This window comes from Herpailurus yagouaroundi, unplaced genomic scaffold (assembly GCF_014898765.1).
Source record: "Herpailurus yagouaroundi ecotype Mexico unplaced genomic scaffold, PumYag 208, whole genome shotgun sequence".
NCBI classification, from domain to species: Eukaryota; Metazoa; Chordata; class Mammalia; order Carnivora; family Felidae; genus Herpailurus; species Herpailurus yagouaroundi.
In genome coordinates, this window is record NW_024412439.1 from 465111 (window position 1) to 483827 (window position 18717).

General features: G+C 50.1%; 1 protein-coding gene and 1 long non-coding RNA gene across 3 annotated transcripts in view; one reads left to right on the top strand and one right to left on the bottom strand.

The window, feature by feature from the left end:
• The window catches only part of TNFRSF13B (TNF receptor superfamily member 13B), a 33374-nt gene extending 31803 nt beyond the window's left edge, over positions 1 to 1571 (bottom strand). For both annotated transcript variants that reach the window (XM_040452978.1, XM_040452979.1), the window contains exon 1: positions 1491 to 1571. In XM_040452978.1, coding sequence (XP_040308912.1) covers positions 1491 to 1548 — 58 coding nt within the window. In that variant the 5' untranslated portion in view covers positions 1549 to 1571. The remainder of the gene's footprint in view (positions 1 to 1490) is intronic.
• Positions 1572 to 8757: 7186 nt separating this feature from the next.
• LOC121015730 (uncharacterized) lies at positions 8758 to 17256 on the top strand. The gene is made up of 2 exons (XR_005783946.1): positions 8758 to 8862; positions 17056 to 17256. It is a non-coding gene; the product is annotated as an uncharacterized LOC121015730 (long non-coding RNA).
• The last annotated feature ends 1461 nt before the right edge of the window (positions 17257 to 18717 follow it).

The following is an 18717-nucleotide window of genomic DNA, read 5'->3' on the forward strand; positions in this document are numbered from 1 at the left end:
TGGGTTAGATTGGACAGGGCAGCCCTAGAGAGCTTCTAAGACTCATTCATGGTCTGGAAGCCAGCAAGCTGTGGAGACTGATGGGGACATAGTTGGGCAGATGGTCGACAACCAGCAGACCAGAGAGGGTGCCGTGGCTGCTCCCCACTCCCCAACCACCACCTGGACCTACATAAAATCCCAGAACCATCATCCAGCCCCTACGAAGGGCAGGAAAACTCCAGGACCGACACAGGCTGGGCAGAATAGAAGCCTGAGAAAGAAGTTCCACAGCCCTTCTCGGAACCTTTGCTTGTGACTCCTCAAGAGGGCTTCTGGAGGGTTCGAAGCCCTTGTGAGGTTTTGAGGGACATCTGGTGGGGCAGAGACTCTTCTTCATTGTGCAGCTGGGGAAACAGAGTCTGGAGAGGTGAAGGGCCCGTCCAAGGTCACACGGTGAGTCCGTGAACATGGGGAGCCAGAACCCCTGACTGCGGGCCGGTACTGATTCTGCTGTGCCAGGCAGCCTCGCTCAGCACTGGGTCACAGTTCTGACCCATTCTCAGCCCGTGATCCCGGAAGCCCCGGCACTTTCTCCCTGTGTCAAGGTGGGTGTCCTCACCTGTTCCGGCTGTCTCAGAAATTTTATCCATTTGAGCCCTTCGCTGGGGACCTGTCTGGGCACATGGTCACTGGATGCAAAAAGGAATCAGAGAAAAGATAGACTCCTTGCCTGACGTGTGGGGGACAGAGCAGCAGCGTGGGTCCCATCGGCTCCAGCAACCTATGCTTCCTGCTCTGTCACTTTGAACGAACCTTTAAAACCCTGATAAAAATTCTACAGGGCATACGATCCAGGTTCTTCAATAAATAAACAGCGGGGGGAATAAATGAGACCAGATGGGACTTGCTCTAGATTAACACATACAATCAAAGGTAGAATGTGGTCTGTGCTCAGATCCTGATTTGAACAAACCGACCGGAAAAGACATTGATCAGACAGCTGGGAAACCTCAACCCTGATCGGCTATTTGGTCCTAGTACTAGGGGGTCATTCTTTTCAGAATTGGTCAGGCCATGATGGTTAGTTTTCTGGGTGTTGTTTTCTGAAAAAGTTTTTAAGAGATGGCTGCTGAGGCATCCACACATCAAAGAATACAATGTTTGTTACTAGCTTTAAGATGATCCAGTGGGGCTGGAGGGGGAAAATGGCGGGCGTAGACGATCTAAGGCTGGCCATACGTTGATGATTGTTAAAGTCAGGGGATGGATGCAGAAGGTGCATACCTACCCTCCAGCCTCCCAGCTCCTCTCCCGGCATGCAAGCTGCAAACCCCCAGAGCCCCCAGACTTGGGGTGGCCCCCAGACAAGCCCGAGCTTGTCCATCTGCTGTGGGTGCTACTCGCACCGAACCCCACCGAACCCATGCGGGGCGCCCCTGGCCAAGACCTCCTTGCCCCCCCGGCCCCCCCCCCCCGCCCCCCACCCGGCCACCTCCCCGGCTACTCACACCACTCCGGGCCCGCCCGGGTCCGGCCACCTCGCCTGCTCCGGCCCAAGCCACTCATTACTCAGGACGTTTATTATTAGCCTTAGATTTGATTAGTGCCTGAGCTGCACTTCCTGGGTTTTCCCCCCAACCTGTAGGATGTAAATCAGCGGCACCCCCTCCCGCCCCTGCACCTGCGTGGTAGGAGCCGAGGCGGGTGGCCTGGGCGTGCTTCAGGAGTCCCCAACGGTGCTGTCTGCGGAGCCTCCCTTGCATGCTTCCCGGCAGGGACCGACCGCAGAGCAGGGAGGGCTGGTCTGGCCTTGAGATGAGGTGTAGACTCGTATGACCCCCATCTGGCCCTGACCCCGCACTTGGACCTGGTTTCGTGCCCCCTGGCACACACCCCAGGCTGCACCCAGGACAAACCAGCTCTCCAGCCTCAGGCCCTTCCCCCTTCCTTGACGACCATTTCCTATTTCATTGCGGGGTCATCTCTTGTTTGGTCCTCAGGCTCCACTGAGGGGCCAACTCCTCCGGGAAGCCATCCCTGATTTCTCTGTGCTTCCTAAGCCCTATCCTTACCCGTATCAAAGCACTCAGCAGGCTGACATTAGAGCAGGACAGCCTGGGTTTGAATCTCAGCCCGGCCACTTACCAGCAGGAAGCCTTGGAGACAATTCACTTAACTTCTCTGTGCCTCCGTTTTCTCTCCTCATAAGTGGGTGTAACAACAGTTCCTGGCTCACGGGTTGTTGGGAGAATGGAAGGGGCACAGTTAAATTCTTAGGGCAAGTTCTCAGCATGGAGCAAGTTCTCAAGAAACAATATGGAGGATTAGCACCGTAGCCCTCATCACACTCTTGTGACTTGATTTCCATGGCTTCCCAACTCCCTCCATGGGATTAAGACAGGAGTGAGACAAATTTAGGAGCCCATGGCATCTAGGAAGGAAGTTTGAGGGATGGGAAGGAATCAGGCAGGTGGAGGGGAAGCAGGAGGGCATCCCAGGAAGCAGTTGGGACAGGAGCGAGGGCGGAAGGGAGGAACGCGAAAGGCTGATTTGGATGAACCTGACCTGAGACAACAGCAGAGGACATACAAATGATTGGTAAGCCTGAAAAAGTGCTCGGACTCAAAAATGAGAGAAACACAACCTCAGCAATGAAGAAGGAATTTTCATCCGTCAGGTTGGCAAAATCTGAAACTTTGATAATGCCGAGAACTAGAGGCGATCTAGGGAAATGTGAGCTCACGCCCTGCTGGAGGGAGGGGGTTGGTACTACCATTTTGGAGGGCAATCTGCCAGGACCAATGAACACGCACAGCCTACACCCAACCCACAACCCAGAAATTCTCCCACATGTGCCACAGGTGCACAGCGCTGTTCGCGGAAGCCTAGCTAATACTAGGGAGCATCTGGAAACAACATAAATGTCCAACCCACAGAGCATGGCCGGATAAAGGGAGGTTCACAGGTCGTAACCAGGGATATTATGCAATGGAGATATTCATAGATCTAGAGGAGACAGATCTGTAGGCAGTGATGTGGAGTGATGGTCAAGACAAATCACTGAGTGAAAAACAAATAAAAAAAGGAGTTTGTAGCCTGATACCTACGGTAAGATACGTTTTTGTGAAGCAGAGTCATGAATCGCGTTCTCCATGGCCCCCTACACAGGGGGCATGATGACGATGGTTGCCTCAGGGTAGAACAAGAGGGGACGAGGTTTGGGGGTGATGGTCAAAGGTGACTTTAGTCCTATTTGTAACGCTTTAATTTTTACACAGAGAAGATACTTACGTATTACTTGTGTCAGTGAAAAGTAACAAAGCTGCGGGGTGGGGCTGGGAGCCAGAGGCAGTCACAGACACCGTTGCCAGGAACTTTCTGCCTGTTGAAAGCCCAGAGTCAGTGTTGGCTGCCCCTCAGTGCGTCTCCTCCTTACCTTCTTACCGAGAGCTGGGGCTCTCACCGCCTCACAAAGCAGCTGGCTCCCGGGGGGTTAGTTCTGACGGTTAAAAAGCGGTCTCTGTCTATCGAGCAGGCTGTGCCTTCCAGAAACAGACCCGCTAGACTGATTGCTATTGTCTGCAGCCACACACATTGCCTTGCTCAATGAGATCGCACTTTGGAGTTAGAAAGCAGGCATGGGTTAGGCAGGAAACAAAAATCAAATACAATCCAATCTGATTTGTAGGGTGGCCAGGAACCGAATGGTAGAGTTTCCTAAAGTCTCATTGCTGATCGAAGCTGGTTAGCGCTGTCGCTCAAACACCTTTTACAGATAATGGATTTTATTTGCTTTCTATTTTCTTTCATCAGAAGTGTAATTTACATAAAGTGAAATGCATGAATTTTGAGTGTGCAGGTCAATGAATGCTTACTATGTGCGTACCCAGACAACGCTACCCAGATCGGGACTTTGGACATTTGGAGCCCCCCAGAAGGCCCCCTCACTGCCCCTTCCAGGAAGTCACCCCACCACCGCAGAAATAGCCATCATCCTGACTTCTGTCCCCATAGATTCATTTTGCTTGTTCTTGAACTTCGTATAAACAGGAACATATAGGGGAGAGGGAGGGAGGCAAACCATAAGAGACTCTTAAATACTGAGAACAAACTGAGGGTTGATGGGGGATGGGGGAGAGGGGAGAGTGGGTGACGGGCACTTGTTGGGATGAGCAATGGGTGTTGTATGGAAACCAATCTGACAATAAATTATGTTTAAAAAAAGGAAACAGGAACATACAGAGGGGATTATCCACAACTTTCTTCTGACTTCTTTTGGTTGGTGTCAGGTTTTGTTAAGCCAGACAGAGCAAAGCTATGGGACGTTTTTGGAAGGAGTTGTCCAACCTCCAAGGGCCCCATTTTCTCCTGATCTAATGGATGGATGTGAAGCTGAACAGCACAGACCAAAGCTCATGTGACCCCTCCCCACCAGTGCCACACAATTGTTAACAATTATTATTATTGCTGCCTCTGAGCTCAGATTTCACGACCCATGAAAATAGAGTCCCCTCCTCCCTGGGCTCCCTCAGAACAGGTGCTGGAGACTTCTGAGCCTCATTCTGAAACCAGCCCTCTCCGAGCTGTCTCCCGGGGCGGGCGGGGGACGCAAGATTCTAATTTTAAGCTCCACACTTAAGGGGACCAGGGTAAAGATCCCTTGTATACGTCCAGGTTTGGGAGCTGATTCATTCAAATATGTGGACCTAAACAGTTAAAATGAGCACACGGTAAAGAAAAATTCACACGGTGTGAAAGGGAATATAGTGACAAAAAAGAAACTTCTCTCATATCTAGATACTCTAGTCGGCCCTTTCCCTGCTTGGAGGCAGCAACTGTGACCGAATCTGGTTCACACAGGCTTCCGCAAAGCCCTGGCATTTACACACATGTATGTGTCGATGGATGATAGATTTCGCCTCAGCCCTCCCACCCAACATACATTTTTTTTTTTTTATTTTACACAATTGCTGGTCTATACAGATTAAACACACTGTAAACATCTGACCTTTTTTCACTTGATATAACCTATCAATCAATTCTTACCTTTTTAAACAAGCTCTTAAAATGCTCATTGGAAATAATAACAACAGTGAGCATTTATGTGGCACTTACCATGTTGCAGGCACTATTCTAAACCCTTTATATATCTGTTCATTTAACATACATTTTGTCTTTGTGTCTCATAGACTGGATTGAATTCCCTAAGTGGATTACTTGGTCAGAGGAAAGGCTGTCACGTTGACTGATGTTTTCCAATGAGACTGTTCCCCTCTACACGAGGGCGTTGGTGATATTTTGGACCTGAGAACGTTTTGCCCAAGCTCGGTGTTCTGGTCTCTCTGAGGCAGCGAGGCTTTGTCTTAGCCACAGCCTGCTGTCTGCCAACCCCCCTCCCCCGGTTCCCTCTGAGGCCGTACTCTTGAACCTTCTCTGAGAGAGTCCTAGAGGTCAGACAAAAGCAAGAGTGTCCCAAAAAGGACATTTCTTAGAAATGCAGTGAAAGCCCTGATTTTCATGATTGCAATTTACATATACGACTCAGATGTGAATTTCCTGTATTGCTAATGTACCTATTCCCTCGATTTGTGCTAATTTCTCAGAAATGCTAAATACCTTTAGCAAAACCTGCTTCAAAGGAGCAAAGGGCAGTTTCTACAGGAAGAGCCCCAGCTTTGGTGGGAAGACTTCGTTTCTCTTTCCATTTAAAAAAATTTTCCCTCAAAATTTTTATGGTGAAAAATTCAAAACTCAGAGAAGAGGGAAAAGTAACGTAGAAGGGATACCCACAGACCGTCTTGCAAGGCTTAACCAGTGTTCACATGGGTGTCCTCCTATCTACTTTCCCGTGGGGACATCTGAAAGCTTTGCAGACTGGGACATTCACTCCTCAACGCTTCAGCGGACATCTCCCAAGACGGGGACGTTCTCTCCCATAGACTTACCATTTCCACACCTAAGAAAATCAGCAGTGATTCAACACACCACCCAATATCCAGTCCATATTCAAACGTCACCTGCTGTCCTACAAAGCTTTTTTTTTGGCTGCCTCCGTTTTTGTTTTTTGTTTTGTTGTTTTTTTTTTTTTTTTTTAAGAAACCTCTACAGTGCCATTTATTTATTTAGTTTATTTTTCTTTATTTATTTTGTGAAGTTTATTCATTTGTTATTTCAGAGAGAGCACAAGTGGGAGATGGGCAGAGAGAGAGGGAGACATAGAATCCGAAGAAGGCTCCAGGCTCTGAGCTGTCAGCACAGAGCCCGACGTGGGGCTCGAACTCATGGACTGCGAGATCATGACCTGAACTGAAGTTGGATGCTTAACCAACTGAGCCACCCAGGCACCCCTATTTTTTTTTTATTATTTTTTTAATGTTTTATTTATTTTTGAGAGATGGAGACAGAGAGACAGAGTGCAATCGGGGGGAGGCGGAGATAGAGAGGCAGACCCAGAATCCGAAGCAGGCTCCAGGCTCCGAGCTGTCGGCACAGAGCCCGACGCGGGGCTCGAACCCATGAACTGTGAGATCATGACCCGAGCTGAAGACACTTAACTGTCTGAGCCACCCAGGCGCCCCTTGGCAGCCTCTTTTGAATCAAAATCCAGTCAAGGGTCAACTATGGGATTTGGCGGTTGTGTCTCTTTATAGCCAGTTTTGGGGTGTAGAACAGTCCCCTCCCTTTCGCTCTTTCCTCTCTTTCTTTTTTTAATCTTCTTTTCCTTTCATTTCTTCGTCTGACATGGACTCAGCCTCTCTCTTATAGAACGTCCCACATGTGCCTCTCTGACTGCTTCCTCGGCTGTGGTTTAACAGGTTCCTCTATCCTGTGTGACTTCCTGGAAGCGGGATGCTAGGGCTGGGCACTCTCTAGGATTTGGGGAGAAGCCCTCCCAGGGGGTGGGGTCTTCTTCCTATTGAATCTCATCAAATGGTACGTGGGGCCAACTGTCCCCCACGTGGCGAGGCTGGATTGGATCACCTGTTAAGGTGGCGACACGAAACGCCCCCTCCACAATTAGTGTCCCCTGCAGGTGGCACTTTGGCACCTTCCACATCCTGGTCCCCAACCACCATTCACTGAGGGTCGTCATCTGAAACAAGCCTAGCACTTAAAATACGGTGGCTCTCTAAAGCTATCATTCCTTCCACATTCCTTAGCCGGTGTTTTCTGTGACGGGCTTCCTTTTCATTTCTCTTGTTGAAAAGAATACACAGAACATAACCGTGAGTAAGATAACAAAGCCCATATTTTCGCCACCCAGAGTTATGTGTGAGCCGGTTGGCATGTTCACTTTCAAATGTTTCGATTTTTTTTTTTTTTAAATTTTTTTTAACGTTTATTTATTTTTGAGACAGAGAGAGACAGAGAATGAACAGGGGAGGGGCAGAGAGAGAGGGAGACACAGAATCCGAAACAGGCTCCAGACTCTGAGCGGTCAGCACAGAGCCCGACGCGGGGCTCGAACTCACGGACCGCGAGATCATGACCTGAGCCGAAGTCGGACGCCTAACCGACCAAGCCACCCAGGTGCCCCTCAAATGTTTCTTTTAAGAAAGAAAACATTACAGCTCTGAAATCTCCCCGGCCCCCTCCCCCTCCCCCGATGTCTTCATCTTCCGGGCTTCTTTTTATGCCTTTATAAGTATGCGTTTATCTGTGAATGATACAGTGTATGTCACTATTTATGGTATTCTGCGTAGGCCATTATGCATTTTCCTACTTTCTCCCAACATTGTGGAGATCGACTCATATTAATTCATACAGAGCTAGTTCGTTCCTTTTAACTGCTGCCTCGTATTCTCATTTAGTCTTCTGTCCCTGCCTTGTTGAGAAACATTTACGTTGTTTCCGATTCCTTGCTGTATGAATCGTGCCATCCTGGGCAGGCCTGTGCGTGCTACTTTGTGCAAACGTGAAAGTCTCTCCAGTGGGGACGTTCTCAAACAGGACCTCTGAATTGTGGGGCGTGCACCTTCCCGATTTTAGTAGCTGTTGCCAAACTGGCCACACTGAGATTCATTCCCACTGGCAGGGTATCACTATCCCATTCCCGCAGCTCTGATCTACATAGGGCGGCCTCAGACTGTTTCATTTGGTATCAGATGTTCTGGCGATCTAATGGGTGCGCCTTGGTATCTTGTTGCTTTAATTTGCATTTCCTGATGACCAGCAAGGCTGCGCACCGATGTTTATTGGCTGCTGGGCCGCCTGAAGGCTTGCAGTTACTCACTGGGAAGGAAGGAACGTGACAAGAGGCAGGGGGCGGGGGTGGGGGGGATGCACTACCATTCACTCTCGTGGAGACATCTGGTGCCTCTGAAGCCCACCCTAAGCCAGTGAGGTGCTATATTAGCTAACAGGTGGATATCATGGAGGGCATGCGATTATTCTCGATTCACAATGTCCCTGTATTTGTGTTAATAATACTTGTCACCGATTATTGGCTTACCGTGCACAAGGCAATTTATAGATTTTATTTAATTCTCTCAGAAACTTATTTATTATTATTCCTATTTTACCGAAGAGGAGACTGAGGGTCAGGGAGGTACAGTGACTTGCCTAAGGTCAAAGAGCTGGTAAGTGGGCTACCCGCAGCGCCCAAACCTTTCCCTCTGGACAGCATCGCCTCTCCATACTCCTCCCACATGCCCAGACGGTTCCCCGAGAGAAGAAAAGATGACTTCTTACCAAAAGAAGAAGTGGGGTTCTGGTTGTCCCGCCCCTCCCCTTGGCTATGAGCAGAGAAATTTTTTGTTAACCAAAAAGTGCAGCCTTGCAAATAGCTCCCAGCCCACTGACTCGGGTTTCTGGATCAGGAGACAAACAGAGAAGGCAGCCTAAAGTACTTCTTTCCTCACTGCAGCTCAGGAAGGAGAGGTGAGTCAGTGATCTCTTAAATCTTTTACAGTTTTTGGATCGGTCGGAGCCGGAGTGGGTGGGCGATGGAGCTACGAGACTCAACAGGGGGGCACCTTTCATCTCTTAAGTTTGGGAACAAGAGGAGTCTCTCCGCCTCTCCCTCCAAGCCCTCTCTTGTACATGTGATGTCGGGCAGAGATATTTACAGACTTCTCCACTGTCATCCGGACTCTAGAAGAGAAGTAGTTCGTAGACATCAGTTCCAGCCTGCCCATTTTATAGACGGGAAAGCTGAGGCATTGAAGTCTCTAGGCTCTGGGCTGGTATGTGAGTTGTCCTCAGAGCCCAGCAAAGTATTCAGCATGTCATATACGTCTCACAAAGATTTGCTGAGTGAATAAACGAATGGACGAGAAGGTTGGAAATTAAAAACGAACAAAGCCCTCAAGATTTTGGTTCCTTCGGCTTCTGCTGGGCGGTGAGCAATTCAGGGAAGGAAAATCAGTGAGCCGGGTCTTTCGTGAGAAGATGAGACTGGGCCCCACCCACAGTGAGGCAGAGGTGACTCAGCGAGCACTCGCATCCACAGTCCACTGACTCACAGACGTCCCGGGCCGGGGGGAGGCTACAAGTACAAAGCCAGGCACGAAACCCGCCCAAAGCCCCGCACTATCTAGTCCCACTGCATCACTGCTCTGCTTTCCCACCTCTCTCCCCTGCTCACTCCAGGAGACCAGCCAGACACATTCCCCACCTCAGGGCCTTTGCCCCTGCCGTTCTCCCTGCTGAGATGCTCAGCCGTGACCAGCATTCTCAACGCAATCACTTGCTGCCGCATTTATTTGGTTTATTTCCTTCTGAGCGCTCACATCTGCTTAGAGTGAGCTTGTTCACGTGCTTACTGGCAGATCGTCCGCTTCCCCAGTGGACCGTGAGCCTCAGCAGGCCTTACGGCAGGCAGGGGCTTCATGTTGACATCACCGTGTCCCTGGTACCTGGAGCTGTGCCTGGCACGTGAAAGGCACCCAACAGACAGTTGTCGCATGAATGAGAGGGAGGAGGAGACTAGCTGCCGATTTCTGTGCTGAGGCCTCTGGCCTCCCTTATCTGTACACAGTAGGAGATGAGCTGGAAAAGGGGCTTGGGCCCCACAGTGAAGGCAATGGTGTGTGTGTGTGCTGGGGGGAGGCATTAGGAGAATAATCAGTGACCATAGTTAGTTGAACTACTACGATGTGCCAGGCACAAGCTTTATTTTAAGTTGCTTCATCCTCAAAATAAGGCAGATGCCACCAAGGCCCCCGTTTTACAGATAAGGGAGTCGAGGCTTCAAGAGACTGAGCATTTTCCCCATCGCCAAGAACGTGGCAGAGCTGAGGTTTCCTCCCATAGCATCTGGCCCCGGAGCCCACGATCTTCCCAGTGGGTGCCGGATGAGCTGGGGTGGTCGCAAATGTTCATCAAGCTCCAAATACGAGCCTGAGCTCCTGCCTGACCCTGACGTTCTTCTGCCGGGGACCCCGGACCCTCTCAGAGAGGACATGTCGGACCAAAGGCAGAGTTGTTCACCCACTCAGTCCACAAGCATTAACTGAGCACCTACTGCATGCAGGGGTGCTGGAGACATGGCAGGGTGAAGGTCAAAGTTCCTGCAGGGAAGCCCACAGTGAGTGCACAGTGAACTTGAAAAAGGCCTGCGGGGGTGGATCTGAGAAGTAGCAGACAAATGTTTACTGAACAGAGAAATGATTGAAATAATACGTTGGACTCCCTCAGTACCTGGCACAGACAAAGTCCTCCAGATATATCTGAGTTGGATAGAATTGAATTGAATCAGATCAACGCTTGGGAAAAACAAAAAAAAAAAACACCAAACACAGTTTCTGGTGCAGCCTCGCAGTCTCACGGGAAACTTCCCTCCAAGAAGAGAGAGGGTGAGTGTTAATCTCCCAGCGGCTAGCAAACGCAAAACAATAAATGCAGATGGAGTAAGGCAGATTGGCAAGCATCAGATTGCAGAAGCAGAATTTAAAAGTTTTGGGTGAAGGAGAAAAAAACACTTAAGACCGTCTGTGTTGCAGGGTTTGAATTTAATCGCCTGCTACTATTCAAGGCTAGTGTATTTTTCTCCTTTTTCCTGATTAAGTGGGAAATTGGCCCCAGTACAGGTGGTTAAGCTAGCTCTTGGGCCCCCTCAACCACATGGCTGGGCTGGCCTGGTTGTTTCAGCTCTGGGTCTAAAGCGGCTAAGGACACAGGGTCCCCAAGGGTACAAACGGTGAGATCCTGCTTCCAGCTGCCTGCCCTGAACCGTCGACCAGACACTTCAACTTGGATGTCTATGACAGTAGTAGCCAGGAAGCTTTGAGGTGAGTTCAAGTATGACCCCACTTTGGAAAGACGATGATGAGGCTCAGAGACAGCAAATCACCTACTCAACATAACATGCCCCAAGCCACTCCCTCTCCCATTCTTGCCCATTTCAGTAAATGACCACCGTTTACTGAATGACTCCAACCAGAAGTCTGGGGACGACCCTGGATTCTTTCCTTTCCTCACTCCCGGGTCTTTTCCATCACCAAGTGGTCTCTTCTGTCTCCGAAATACAGAACCTCCTCCCCATGGCTGCTTCCCTCCCATCCTCACTGCCATCACTCTCGTACCCACCTCGCCTTCTGCTGGGCCCCTAACTCACCTGCTTCCGCCCATTCTCGTCCAGCAGTTGCAAACGAACTTTTCAAAATGTAAATCAGATATTATATCAGGCCCTCCTTGAAATCTCTCTATTTAAAAAAAAAAAAAATTTTTTTTAATGTCTATTTATTTCTGAGACAGAGACAGAGCGCGAGTGGGGGAGGGGCAGAGAGAGAGGGAGACACAGCATCGGAAGCAGGCTCCAGGCTCCGAGCCGTCAGCCCAGAGCCCGACGCGGGGCTCGAACTCACAGACCGCGAGATCAGGACCTGAGCCGAAGTCGGACGCTTAACCGACCGAGCCACCCAGGCGCCCCGAAATCTATTTTTTTGTCTTCTCTGCCTACTTCTAAGATTTTTCTTCTTGTCTTAGATTCCCAGTGATATTATCGGGCTGTACTTAGGTGTGGTTTTCTTTGTATTTATCCTGCTAAGAGTTCATAGTCCTTCTCAAATCCATGGCTGGATGTCTTTTCATTCATTTGAAATCTGCTTCGTCGTTATTTCTTACACCACCACCACTGTCCAGTACTCTCTCTCTCCTCTTTTTCTGGGACTCCAATTACGCCTGTGTTAGGTCTTTTATACCATGTCCCATATTTCATTTTTCTCCTTTTCTCTTTTTTCTCTTCAGTCTGGATATTTTCCTGTGAGCTCCCTTCCATTTTCTTCCATTTCCCTGCAGCCGCATCTAGTCAACTATTAGACTTATTTTTGGAGCTTTTAATTTCACTTACCCAGTTTTTCAGGTGCACAATTTCCACTTGATTGCCTTCTCTTCCTCCTTCCCTTCCTTTCCTTTCTTCCTTCCATTCCTCCCTCCCTCCATCCCTCCCTCCTTCCTTTCCTTTTGTTACTCCCTTCCTTCCCTTCCGCCTTGCCTTGCCTTGCCTTGCCTTGCCTTCAGTTGATTTTCTTCTATTATTTAAAAAAATAATAGATTTTATTTTTTAAAGCAAGTTTAGCTTCACAACAAAATTGAGCAGACAGTACAGAAAGTTCACATATGCCCCTACTCCGCTTCCCATATATACATAGCCTCCTCACCATCAACGCCACACATCAAAGTGGGACATTTGTTACAATCGTGAATTTACGTTGAAACGTCATCATCACTCAAGCCCAGTTTACATCAGGGATCACCCTCGGTGATGTACGTTGCATGGGATTTGAAAAATGTGTAATGGCATGTGTAGACTCTAGTATCATACAGAATTGTTTTACTGCCCCCAAAGTCTTCTGTGCTCTGCCTGCTCATGCCTCCCGCCACTGTAACTCCTGGCAACCACGGATCCTTGTGCTGTCTGCATAGTCTTGCCTTTCCCAGAATGTCATAAAGCTGTATCATACAGTCCACAGCCTTTTCAGATTGGCTTCCTCCAGTTATTAATACGCATTTAAGGTTCTTCTATATCTTTTTGTGGCTTAATAACCATTTCTTTTTAGTACTGAATAGTATTCCATTGTCTGGATGTACTACCGTTTATCTACGCATTCACCTCTGAAGGCTGCTTCCGAGATTTGGCAATTATGAGTAAAGTTGCCATAAACGTCCATGTGTAGGTTTTTCATGTTCTTATAAATTTCCAATTCACTTGGGTAAATACCAAGGATGGCAATTTCTGGATCACATGGCAAGGGTATGTTTCATTTTATGATTCCCTTTTACAGAGTCCCATTCATTGCCCAAATTCTCATCTTGTCTTGTAACTCACTGAGCATTTAAAAAAAATTTTTTTTTTAATTTTTTTAATATGTATTTATTTTTGAAAGAGACAGAGACAGGGGCGCCTGGGTGGCGCAGTCGGTTAAGCGTCCGACTTCAGCCAGGTCACGATCTCGCGGTCTGTGAGTTCGAGCCCCGCGTCGGGCTCTGGGCTGATGGCTCGGAGCCTGGAGCCTGTTTCCAATTCTGTGTCTCCCTCTCTCTCTGCCCCTCCCCCATTCATGCTCTGTCTCTCTCTGTCCCAAAAATAAAATAAACGTCGAAAAAAAAAAATTAAAAAAAAAAAAAAAAAAAGAAAGAGACAGAGACAGAATGCGAGTGGGTTAGGGGCAGAGAGAGAGGGAGACACAGAATCCAAAGCAGGCTCCAGGCTCCGAGCTGTCAGCACGGAGCCCGATGCGGGGCTCGAACCCACGAACCGTGAGATCGTGACCTGAGCCGAAGTTGGACGCTTGAGCCCACCCATGTGCCGCTTCACTGAACATTTAATTGCAGTTATTTTCAAAATCCATATTATAACTCCAATATCTAGATCGTCTTGCGTCTCTTTAGTGTGTGTGTGTGTGTGTGTGTGTGTGTGTGTGTGTTTTCCCCTGATTTGCTGCCGAATCTTGTATTCTTGTGGGGCTGGGTGTTGAGTATGAAAAGTTACAGATAACTTGATGGCGTCTTCCTTTTTACTTTTGCTTTGGGCAGGGAGCTAAGCTGGGATCACCTTAGCTGGGCAGTCCCAGATCCCCTTAGTTGAGTCAGGAATTGATACGCCTTGAAGCTGGAATTCATTTCCTGTGAGGGCTTGTCTGTGTCCTTTTCATCTTTATTCTTAACACACAGCCCTTACGGATCCGGACTCAAACCTTTGGATGTTTAATAAACACTCTCTCCTTGGCAGGTTCTAAATTCTAAGTAAGCTTCATGAGTCTGAAAAAAAGCTCTGCTCAACCTCTCAGCCTCTCAAACCTTGCTTTCAAGTCGGTAATCCCCTTGAGGGGAAGAGTGGTATCGACAGCCAGCCTCACCTCCTCTCTGGGCATCCATGCTCTCCCAGATCTTGGCCCCATAATCCCCATAATTTCTCACTGACTTGATAGTTATCTGGTACCTTCCAACAGACAGGTTTTCCTTTTTAATTTTGTCCAGCTCTTCTAGGATTCTCAGCGGGAGGAATGGTCTGAAATAATCTAGTTTACCATTGCTGGAAGCTCGCTCGTTATCTTGAGAGAAAAGTAAAAACTTCTTGCTCTGCTCACCAGACAATACCTGATTTCGATACCGCCCGGCCCTCTAGTTTCCTGTCATACCACTTTCTCCCCTGCTTACTACACTATAGCGAGATGTGAGGCTCTTTTCCTGTAACTTAACTATGCCAAGCGTCTTTGTGCCCCAGGACCTTCGCACATGCTCTCCTCCATCTAGAATGCTGTTTCCTTTTCCTCATCCTCCAGGTCTCTGTTTAAATGTCACTTCCTTTGAGGAGCCTTTCCTGACCTTGCGCTCTGGCACCTTCGAGCGGTACATTCACACTTCTCTCCACCTGGCCCCTCATGTATACCCTGTTCTTCCCTTCACACCCCTTATCGTAATTTCAAATTATATATTGATTTGTTATGGCCCATTTATTATCCATCTTCTCACTAGCTGGAAGCCCTGTGAGGGCCGAGGCTGTCTTAGTCTGCCCTCCCCACAAGCACACCCCGAGAGGAAGATGAAGCACAAGTTGTCTGTTCGGGAATTGCAGGTAAGGGGTAGGGAAATGACACAAGGCAGGAAAAGCAACCAAGAAAGTATGTTATTATGCCAGCTGCCATGGTGGGCACCTGGCGCTCAATCCCAGAGGGCAAGTCTGAGAAATGGTGTAAAACTTGTGCCTGGGGAAGCGGTGGCGGGGGGTGGGGGGCAGGATATTTACACACCAGTTCCTACCAGTCTTACTGGTTGAGGGCTGTTCCCGGGGCGTATCAATCCCCTGGCACTTCCTTCTTGCTCAGCAGCGAGCATGACAGCCTCCCGGGAGTCAGAACTATGAGCCCTGGCGGTTGGAAGTTGGGGTACAGGGAAGCAGAGAGGCCTGAGGGGGATCCGCCAGGGCCCTTGTAGGGTCACATCTGTTTGGGGGACCATTTTATTCCCAGACCCTAACACGGAGCCTGGCACATGGTAGGAAGTCAATAAATACTTATTGAATAAGTGAACTTTTGGAACGCTGTGCAGGACTTCGACTTAGCTCTTCGAATGGGCTCGCTTTGTTATTCAAGACAATTATCGAGAGTCTGCTGTTGGCCAGGCCCCGTGGAGAGTGGGAAAGGGCCTTCCAGAACAGGAATGTGATCAGAGGAGGGCCCCCAGCAGCCTGGAGCCCGTCCGTCGTGAGGAACAAGACTGTGCCTCCTCTGAAGAGAAGGCTCGGTGACAGTCCTCACACGCCCCGGGTGTCATCCTGGGGGTCATCCTGTGTAGGCTCCATGGGATGTGAAGGACCTGGGGAGAGAGTGCTAGTGAAACTTTGAGGAGGACTCCTTCAGTCAGCACCATCCGAAGGCTGCCTCAGCTGAGCAGTGAGCTCCCCATCACTGCTACTCGACAGGCAACCCGGGTCTCTGTCCTCCGGGTGTCCACTGCCTGGCTGAGAGGACATCACTCTGCATAGAGTTGTATAAAGGTCTAAGCACAACAACGCGAGAGCAAAGTGCTAAACTCAACTCCCAGGTAGGAGAGCTCACCCTAGGGTGTCTGAGGCGGGAGGGGGCCATTCCTTTGGATCTTTCTGTCTGGTCTCACACAGAGCTGCGTTTCCAAGGGCTCTGCTTTGCACGGTGTTCGGGGCCTCGTTGTACGAGAGGCCCTTGTTGGGTTGCAGGGCACCTGAAACCTGTTTTGAGATCCTGATAAGCCCGGGAAGAAACCGAAAGGAAGGCGGGGCTGTTTCTAAGAACCACACCTGGATCCCTGACATCTCTGTCCCACCATCTCCCTGCTGGGATGGTTAATTTTATGTGTCCACTCAGCCGAGCCACAGCGCCTGGACATTTGGTTAAATGCTAATCTAGATATCGCTGTGAAGGTATTTCTGGATGAGATTATCCGTGAAACATGGGGACTTTGAGTAAAGCAGATGACCGCCCCCCCCCCCACACACACAAAGTGGGTGGGCCTCATCCAATCAGTTGAAGGCCTTAAGAGCAAAAGACTGAGTGTCCCTGAGGAAGAACGAATTCTGCCTCCAGACGGCCTTCGGGCTTGTAACGGCAACATCTAGCTTTTTCCCTAGGTCTCCAGCCCGCCAGCCTGTGCTGCAGATCTTAGACTTGCCAGCCCCCAATTGCATGAGCTGATTCCTTAAAATAAGTCTCTCTCTTTATGTATATGCCTCCTGCTGGTTCTCTTCTTCCGGGGGACTCTGACTAACACACTTGGCCTGTGCTCAGCATGTAGTAACAGTGACAGCACATAAATCCACAGGTGCAGCCAGGTTTCTCCTCTGGACTCGACTTGGGTCCCTGCTGGCCTCCTCCGTGCCTCCTCCTGCCTTCTGAAGGGGCATCTCAGACTTATCGTGGACCTACCTCTGTGGCCTAGCCCACCCTGCCATCCCCTGTCCTCGTAGTGGTCGTTCCCAGAACGGTAATGACAATACAAACTGTCGCCTTTGTTCCGTGTCACCCGTTTGTCCCGACGCTCCCGTATCTGTTCCAGAGTCCCATCCAGCCCCCCTCACAACGCACACCGTCTCCTCAGTCTCCTCCAACCTGTGACAGTTTCTCAGTCTTTCCTCCTCTTGCACGACCCGTACAGCTTTGAGGAGCACCACGGATGGCCCCGACAGGAAGGGTTTCGGAGCCTGCGGGGAACCTGGGCCTGTGTTTCCTGCCATCTGTCCCCGGGGACCCCTGCCTGGTCCCGATCCCAGTGGAGGAGCCCAGAGAGCTGTCGTTCGTGGGCACACCTATCAGTAGTGACCACGTCAGAAATTAAAACTGAGAAGTTAAAGACCTACTTACTGATTTATTTTTTTTTCACTCTTTTTTTTTTAAATTTAAGTTGATCACTCCAGGGAGGTAACATGCAGTGTTATACTAGTCTCAGGGGCACAATATGGTGATTCAACAGTCCCATACACGACCCTGTGCTCATCACAAGTGCCCTCCTTAATCCCATCCCCATCCCAACCCTGCTACCGACCCCAACCATCAGGTTGTCCCCTATAATTCACAGTCTGTTCCTAGGTTTGTCTCTCTCTCGGTTTTTTCTTCCCCTTTGCTGTGGGTTTTGTTTCTTAAACTCTACATAGGAGTGAAATCGTAGGGTACTGGCCTTTCCCTGACCGACTCCTCCCACTTAGCATCATACTCTCTAGCTCCACCCACGGCTTGTCAAGATGAGTAACAGATTGTTACGAGGAAGTCAGTATGTATTGAAGGGGAATTAGCGAGGCGAGCAGCCCTTGAACATTTTCCCGAATCTCTTTGAAGTCTGGCTTAGGACAAGGCGACCGGACCCCGGCCCCCGTTCCCGCAGCCGGCTGCGGTGCGAGTGCGCAAGAAAACCCACCTCACGCGGGTCTGTGACTGGCAAGGTGGGACCCGGCACGTCTCCTGGCAAGGCCTTGGGGTCCCACCGGGTCCCCAGGGCGCACTGTGGACTTGCTCGGGGGCCAGGAGCGGGCAGCGGAGGTGGGGTGAGCCTGCAGGCCCGAGTCCACAGAGCTCCCGGAGAGACTTTGCTGGGCACGTACCCAGGAGTGAGATTGCTGGTTCGTGGGAGGCGTAGGCACGGCCTTAGCGAATTCTGCCAAGTCACATAACTACTTTCCAAGGCGCTTGGACCTCTGACCTCCCTCCAGCTGTGCGGGAGGATTCCAGCAGCCGCTCAGGCCAGGCCGGACAGACTTGGGTCAAGTCACACTCCGCCACCTAGCCGCTGGGACACCTTGGGTGTCCATACCTTCTCTGACTCCATACCTTCTCTGAGCCTCAGTTTTCTCATCTGTGAAATGGAATGATGGTGGTCCTTACCTCACAGGACCATCGCGAGGACTGGGTGAGACGAAGCATGTTAAGCTCTTCACCCAGTGTGGACTACCACGAGTGACACAATTCTCCCTTCCTCAGAAATAAGGGAGAAGACGGCTTCATGGCCCAACGGGAAGGCTTCAGGGGGACCCGAGGTGCCAGTCGTTATCTGTCCCTGGAGGAGAAGCCCTGGATCTCTGTTTCCAGAAGCAACCCACCTCTGGGATCAGGATGGCTGCCAACTCCCCAGAGCTCGAGCTCCTCCCCCACCGCGAGGACCTCCCCAAAGTGGGGGAGGGGCTGTGTGCGCGAGCCTCACACCCGGCCACCGTCTTCCCGGCCACCCCTAACCCGCCGGCACCCCTCTCCTCAGGGAAGGCCTGACGCCCCGCGTGGGGGCGAGGCCAGCATTTGGCTGTCCCTCCACACCGACTGTCTGCCCCAA